The 8,290-nt window shown below is 40.2% G+C and overlaps 1 protein-coding gene across 1 annotated transcript in view; it reads right to left on the bottom strand.

Moving 5' to 3' along the window:
* The window catches only part of Shprh (SNF2 histone linker PHD RING helicase), a 68,668-nt gene that overhangs the window by 30,774 nt on the left and 29,604 nt on the right, over positions 1-8,290 (bottom strand). The window contains exons 16-18 of the mRNA XM_021174217.2: positions 5,892-5,984; positions 1,979-2,086; positions 388-530 (exon numbers count right to left, since the gene is read on the bottom strand). Of these exons, the coding sequence (XP_021029876.1) occupies positions 388-530; positions 1,979-2,086; positions 5,892-5,984 (344 nt within the window). The remainder of the gene's footprint in view (positions 1-387; positions 531-1,978; positions 2,087-5,891; positions 5,985-8,290) is intronic.

The raw sequence follows: 8,290 nt of genomic DNA, 5'->3' as shown, positions 1-8,290 counted from the left end.
AGAGAGAGAGAGAGAGAGAGAGAGAGAGAGAGAGAGAGAGAGAGAGAGGCAGACAGAGGCAGAGAGGCAGGTGCCAGATGGATCTGCGAGTTGAAAAACATCATGGTCTACATAAAGAGTTCAGGATAGGGCTACTTAGAGACCAGATTTCAAACAAACAAGAATACATATAAAACAACAACAGCAACAAAGAACAGACCTCAAGGCTCTAAAAGGAGAACATTTCATATGGCTAACAGAAGAAAAAAAGATCTCCGTTTTAGACTTAATATCTGTAAACCCTAGATGTTCCTAAGTCCATGGCGGGACACTGGAGCGCATGCCCCTCCTGATACTAAATGACCTGCACGCTGTACACAGTGGCTCAGTTCTGCATTACTGCCTTACTTCTCGGACATAGACAGCTTGTCAGTTTGTTGCTTGTAGTTACTGCTTATTTCATTTCGCACCCGCTGAACAAGTTCCTCATCAACAGAAAATTCCATTGCTCTATGGATTACATTCAGCCACCAAGGAGAATTAGAATGAATCTGAAAAAAAGGCCAAAACTGACCAATTACTGCATATATTAGCATTCAATGGGAAAAGAGATATGAAAAATGAAAAAATACTGATAAATTCTGTTCTCAAAGGATTATAACTGGTAAATGTGTACATACTGCATATATCTATATCACACAGAAAAACACACAAACTGTGTGTATTGGGCAAATACCTCTTTGTATTCATAACAAGAATACTCTACACGAACGATATTTTATGTAAAATTTGTGTATCAAAGCTGTTTTAAAAAGATTTTTACCAAAATAAAAGCTAAGTGTAAAGGGTAACACACTAAAGAAAGGTTAGATCTAATCAATGAACTAGATTCCACCCAATACATAACAAAAGTACAACTGTTACCAAGTAATTAATGAATTAGGAAGCACAACATGGGGAACAATTGATAAAACATTTGAAGTAAAAGCCTATGTGCGTGTGTTGTTTACTGTTAAGATTTTGCTCTGGTGTCATAAAAAAAGAAACTCAGAAAGGACAAGTATCTAGTCTGCAAGAATAACACCTGTGATCCTAAATGTGGGAACATACATAGCTAAGATCAAAGAGAGATTACCGAAGTCTTATGCTTTCTCTAAAGGACAAACTGTTATTTATCCAACATAAAAACCCCCCAGAATTTCAATATAGCAGACTCATCAACATACTAGTCCATCCACTCTAGGAATAGACACCATTAACTGTAAATATACTTGTTGTGCAGTTTGAGTGAGAATGGCCTGCACAAGCTATTATGTTCACATTCTAGGTTCCAAGTTGGTAGAAGTATCTGGCAAAGATTAGGAGATATGGCTTGAAGGAGGTGTGTCACGCAGGTAGGCTTCAAGAGACTCTCTGCTTTCCCAGGATACTTTCTTTGTCTGCCTCACACAAATGGATCAAGACATGAGCTCTCAAACTCTGACATACCAAGGCTTATTGACAGTAAAGGCAACAGCACTCAGGAGCCACTAGACGCCCGCCTTGGTGAGAAATGAAAGGTCTTTCCTACACCTCGGGCCCCAGCAGCCCTCACAGAATCAGCAGCGAATCTGCTCCCTTTCCTTCTCCGGCCAGATCACAGGCACCGTCGCTTTTCTACTATAAATGTGAATGTTCCATGGTTATCTCTGTCTGATGAATTAGTTACTTTTCTGTTGCTATAATAAAAATATTGTATCCAAAGCAAAAAAGACATGAACTCTCAGCTGTTCCGTTCTCTGTGCCTTTGCTCTGCCATCTAACCTTTGAAACCATAAGTCCAGTTAAATAATTCAATTGTTTTCATAAGTTGTCTTGGTAAAGGTGTTTGGTGAAAGCAACAGAAAAGTTAACTAAGATGTCTGTGTCACTCAAGTAACTGCTAAGAATTTGAAGGGAAACAAAAAGTTCAAACAAAACACAAATAAATAGATCCAAAATGCTATTGGGTGACACGTACCTTCTTTTGGAGCTCCCTAATGGACTGCTGCACAGGCTGCAAAGCTTGCTGGGCCTCGGCAACTTCTGTGTTACACTTACTCATATAGTGCTCTCGCAGCTGCTTGGCCTGTGTGGAGATAGAAAGTCAAAAACACTTTCACTCAAGATCTTGATCATAATTTAGTATTGTGTTTCAGGAACAATGTGGTCGCTCCATATAGTTAAAGTTCCTTGATATAAACATAAAATTTTGTATTATAAAAAATATTCTAGAAATTCCTAAAAAAAAATCAAACAATCAAAAGAAAAAAATGGTATGCCGAAGTCACAAAATTTAAAAAGCCTAAAGATTTCTTCCTTATAGAATAAAAAGACATTAACATCTCACCGGTGAGCCTAGATCTTACAGAATTACTTGTCTGCTTTAGTTGTTGCAGTACTTTTAAGAAATGCCATTGTTTAAAAATAACTCTTGAGTTACACAGTAATAAAGGTGTTAGAAGTGAACCTGTTCCTACAAAACCTGTGTGTACAAGTCCTAAGCTCAATGTGACTGCCCCTGGAGAGGCCTGCAGGCTAACTAAGCCATATGAGTGACGCTCCCATAAGAGGCCTTATGAGGAAAGAAGTCCTGGGATGCACAAGCGCGAATGGAAGGCAGTAAGCAAACAGTGACATCTAAATCCCAGTGAGGAGCTGAAGAGAAACTAAACCCAGAGGTTTGAGGATATATATGCTGACTCTGGACTTCAACTTCTACAACTGTTAGAAATATTTATTCTTTAAGCCTCACAGCCTAGTATTGTTATGATATTCCTAGTGGACTAAAACTACCAGGAATAAAAAGTTATTACCACTCTTTCACCTTCTTAAATAACAGTGAACAAAAAGAATTCATAAAAAATATGGTGTACAGAGGTAGGGAGATAGCTCAGTGCTTACAACGCATGCCCAACAAGTTAGAAGACCAGAGCTCAGATCTCCAGAACTCACATGCATGCCAGTGGACATGAAAGCTTGCCTTTAAATCTAGCCTTGGAAGGTGGAGGAAGGATTCCCTGAACAAGATGAACGGCACAACTATATCAGTGAGCTCTGTTTTTGACTGAGAGAAATTGCCTCAAAGAATGAGACAGAAGAGCGAGCCTTCCAGGATGACTCCTGACATCAGTCTTGGGCCTCCATATTCATGCACACACATCTACCAACAAATGAGAGCCTGCATGCACATATGCATGACCCACACATACAGAGTTGGAAAAAAAAGTGATAAAACACACACACACACACACACACACACACACATGACACACCCTTCAGCTTTCAAAAAGGAAAAATTTCTGTTATTTCTGACACCATATATAAACACAGGGGACAATACATTAAATAACACAATTGAAGCATTGAAAGATAAATGCTGCATGACCTCAGACAGATGTGGGACTTAAAAAGTAAAACTCCTGCAAATACAGAACGGTGGTTGCTGGGGACTGCAGAGACAGGGATCCTGCAATACATCAAAGGGCTATACCACAATGACTACTTACCGTATGCTGCTCAGAGTAGATGTGAAATATTTTTACTATAAAAACCAAGCTCATGAGATAATGGGTGTCTTAGTCGGGATTTCTATTCCTGCACAAACATCATGACCAAGAAGCAAGTTGGGGAGGAAAGGGTTTATTCGGCTTACACTTCCATGCTGCTTGCTGTTCATCACCAAAGGAAGTCAGGACTGGAACTCAGACAGGTCAATTGACCCCTTGTCAACTTGACACACAAACACATCACTAGTAAGCCTCAACCCTTACATTCTTATTTATCCCCAAGGTCTAAATAACTTTAAAAGTCCCACAGTCTTTACATATTCTTAAAATTTCAATCTCTTTAAAATATCCATCTCTTTTAAAATCCAAAGTCTTTTTACAATTAAAAGTCTCTTAACTGTGGGCTCCATTAAAACAGTTTCTTTCTTCAAGAGGGAAAATATCAGGGCACAGTCACAATCAAAGCAAAAATCAATCTCCAACCGTCCAATGTCTGGGATCCAACTCACGATCTTCTGGGCTCCTCCAAGGGCTTGGGTCACTTCTCCAGCCATGCCCTTTGTAGCACACACGTCGTCTCTGGGCTCCAGATGCCTGTACTCCACTGCTGCTGCTGCTCTTGGTGGTCATCTCGTGGTACTGGCATCTCCAAAGCACTGCATGACCCCTTCAGTCCTGGGCCTTCAATTACAACTGGGGCTGCACCTTCACCAATGGCCTTCCATGGCTTCTCACAGTGCCGAGCCTGTGCTGCTGTGTGACCCCTTCATGCCTTCAAAACCAGTACCACCTGGGTGACCCTTACACATTACCAAGTTCCACTGCAGAAGGAGTACAACCTTGCCTATCTCTGGAACACAGCCTCTTTGTGCTTTCAGAAAACACTTCCCAGAAGATGTCACCTCAACGATGCTGGTCTCTTCTTAATCACCGCTAATTTCTTAGCTCCAGCTAACCAGCATCAATAGTCCCAGTAATGCAAAGTTTTTGCTTTAGTAGTTCTGNTATCTTGTTAATCACAGCTGATTCTTCAGCCCCAGCTAACCAGAACTACAAAAACTTCACAATAAAAACAGCAATGGCCCTGAAGAGAGTCTTTAATTTTCCCTCTGAAATTTCACAAACCAGGCCTCCATCTTCTGCACTGTTCTCAGCATTATCTTCCAAGCTCCTACACAACATCTGACAGAGCTCTTAACAACGAATGGATCTTCAAGCCCAAAGTTCCAAAGTCCTTCCACAGTCCTCCCCAAAACATGGTCAGGTTGTCACAGGAATACCCCACTCCTGGTACCAATTTGTCTTAGTCAGGATTTCTATTCCTGCACAAACATCATGACCAAGAAGCAAGTTGGGGAGGAAAGGGTTTATTCGGCTTACACTTCCATGCTGCTTGCTGTTCATCACCAAAGGAAGTCAGGACTGGAACTCAGACAGGTCAGGGAGCAGGAGCTGATACAGAGGCCATGGAGGGATGTTCTTTACTGGCTTGCCTCCCCTGGCTTGCTCAGCCTGCTCTCTTAAAGAACCAAGACTACCAGCCCAGAGATGGTCCCACCCACAAGGGGCCTTTCCCCCTTGATCACTAATTGAGAAAATGCCTTACAGTTGGATCTCATGGAGGCATTTCCTCAACTGAAGCTCCTTTCTCTGTGATAACTCCAGCTGTGTCAAGTTGACACACAAAACCAGCCAGTACAATGGGGATATATAATTTATGTTGTTAGCCACCCCATTTCACAGTATCTGTAAGCATGTATAAATGTATGCAATTTTGTCAATAAAAATTACTCATTTTAACAAATACAAAGGGTTAAATATAGTTATCAAATCCATTTTTTTATCTTGCTGATTCCAATAAAAATTCTACTTTGAAGTTTAATATACTTCAACCATATCTACTCTTTCAATGGTCACTTTCTTTTTCTTTGATCTTAAAAAAGGCAAATATTCTGGGGAGACTTAGTATAGCATGCTATGAGGAATTTCTATTAAAATAAGGTATAGTATTATCCTGTTCAGTGAGAGAAACTTGAACTGAGAATTTGAGACATTTACTCTCTTAAAGAAAACACAGCAAGGAAGAGAACATCTGTAGCGTTTCTGTTTTCTGAACTATACTCTTTATAGTCCTACCATGAAATCAAAATGTTTTCATCTATTAAAACATATACATGTTGTATCTACAAACAATCTAACCTATCTGCAAACAGATCACCAGGCAAACAAAATAATAAGGAGTCCAACTTTCTCTGTCACTCCAAACCACCACAGCAATGTTTGGAACATTAAATCACAGGAAAGCATGGTTGGCTACTTTTATTTAAATGTCATGCAAGATACTTCTATAAAGTAAACCTTTATAAATAAAAGAATAACAGTTACCTCTTCTTCAAGTCTGCCATCTCTCAAGGTGGGAGGTATTCCTGGGTGTTTGGCTCCCAACAGCTCCATTAAGTTATGTGTGGCATGCAGTCTCTGTTACAAACACAAAAGGTAAAGCTGTGATGCAGTGCAGCAGACACCGCAGAATCTACACACAGAGAATTAAGTCAAAACTTATATTGTCAAATAGTTTTCCTTTGAAAATATTCCAGTAACATTGCCCCACCACCACCAAGGAAAATGGACATCTAATGTCTTCAATGATAATGACATGAATTATTTTCAATTAAAGATATACATGATTTTCTGTAGCATGGCTATGTGTTAGGGATTAGTCTGGAGCTGCTATGTAGCTAGATACTGGCTCCCAAGATCTGGTTGCACTCCCAATGAGCAGATTCTCACATGCACCAAATGATGTTGTATAAACTTTGCTCGCCAATCTTCTATGATTGCCAATTAAAACTGGCTACAGCCAGTAACTGGGGAGACAGAGGTAGGCGGGGTTTTGATTACTAGGCTGGAAGTCTCAGGTAGGGAGCACAGGAGAGGGAGAAGAACAAAGAAGATAAGAGAACAAGAGGTTTCCATTAGAGGGGATAGACCAGGAGCACAGGGCCATAGAAATACACCCCAAGGACAGACTGAAGGAATAGAAATAACCAGGGCAAGACTCGAACCAGCAAGTAACTTGGAAAGCACAGCTGGGAAATAGCCAGCCTAGTGTAAAGAAACAGTTTAGTGATAATAGCCTAGTAATTGTGCTAAAGCTGATTAAATAAATCAAGTAGGACTATGTATTACTGGGCGGGGGAGGGGGGTGCAGATCATATTAAGAACTAGCAGAGTTAATTAATCTCATTAATTGGTGCCCAATACGGGGCCAAAAGAAGTGGCCCTGAAGACAGACTGATGAAATAAAAGCAGCCCAGGTGAGACTCAAATAGCAAGTAACTAAGGAGTGAGTGCAGCTGGGAAATAGTCAAATTTAGCATAGAAAAATAAGAGTAGGGATAATCAACCAGCACCTGTGCTAAGACGGTTAAATAAATCAATAGGATTACTGAGGGGCTGGCTGGGGCATATTAATAACAGAGCTAATTGATACCATTTACAACAACAGCTCTGTACTCAGGAGCAAACAGAGTATATAGGCATACTTGAATACACCAAGCTTAAAGTATGAAAAGAGGGAAAGTTGGAGTTGAAGAGATTAGAGGAAGGGAAAAACCTCTTTATTTCTGTGTTAATACATCTACCTACTTCCCGCCCTGATGCTGAGTCAGCAACTTGCTAAAGGTTAGAAGCAATGAATAGACCTGAAATGAAATCACAGTTAGTTTTACTCTTAAATTTATATTTTACCTGAGAAGATAGCTAGGGCCTCAAGATTATTAGGTGAGAATTCTGGCCAAATATGATTTGGTGCCAAAATATGATTTGAGACTTTTGGGATTCATTCTATCTGGGCATAAATCACTAGCTATAGTGTTAAGTCTCTATGGAGTCTACATTACTTCAAATGTCTTGACAATTTTCAACATGGCTTCTTAAATCACACAATGTACAGTAATAATAGATTTAATAGTAAAAATGTACAAATGATACTAGAGATATGTGTTTCATCTTCTCTGCGTATACTTGTGAAAGATGAGTTTTCAGTTTTTTCACAAGTAGTTAGAGGGGAAGATATGTGTAGCACTTTCTTCCCGAAGAGAAGTACTAAGCTGACTGGACCACGTAAGGATTCAGTGAGCACCACTCTGCTTGTCAGCAGAGATGAATTAATGAAAAGCAAGAATCAAACTGATCACTCCTCTTTGGATATTGAATTCAAAATTTTAGTACTCAATCTATCTCCTTGCCCCTCTTGCATCTTTATTTCCTTTTTTTCAAGAGCAGAACAACTTTCCTGTTAGGTACTCACATGTATTTAAGGTCACTGTTTAAGGCCTTGCTGCTCAGCTAACCTTTGCTACAATCCTGTCCTTCTTTACTCCTTTCTGCTTTTTTTTCCCGAGACAGGGTTTCTCTGTGTAGCCCTAGCTGTCCTGGAATTCACTTTGTAGACCAGGCTGGCCTCGAAATCAGAAATCCGCCTGCCTCTGCCTCCCAAGTGTTGGGATTAAAGGCGTGCACCACCACACCCGGCTCTTTACTCCTTTCTAAATGGCCACTGTATCACATGGCAAGGTTAAGTTCTAAAGCCTGAAAAGTCAACCTCCCTAGGTAGCAGCCCAGGCTTACCAAGGTTAATGCCTACCTATGTCTTCACTGCTGACTTAGCTGGGATCTTACCTGTACCTTGCTGGAAACACAGTCACTATTATAATTCACACATACATCTCTTGCTGGAAACACAGTCACTATTATAATTCACACATATATCTCTTGCTGGA

Source organism: Mus caroli, chromosome 10 (genome assembly GCF_900094665.2).
Source record: "Mus caroli chromosome 10, CAROLI_EIJ_v1.1, whole genome shotgun sequence".
Lineage (NCBI taxonomy): Eukaryota > Metazoa > Chordata > Mammalia > Rodentia > Muridae > Mus > Mus caroli.
Note: the sequence above shows the minus strand (reverse complement) of the source record. Positions and strands in the feature narration are given on the sequence as shown.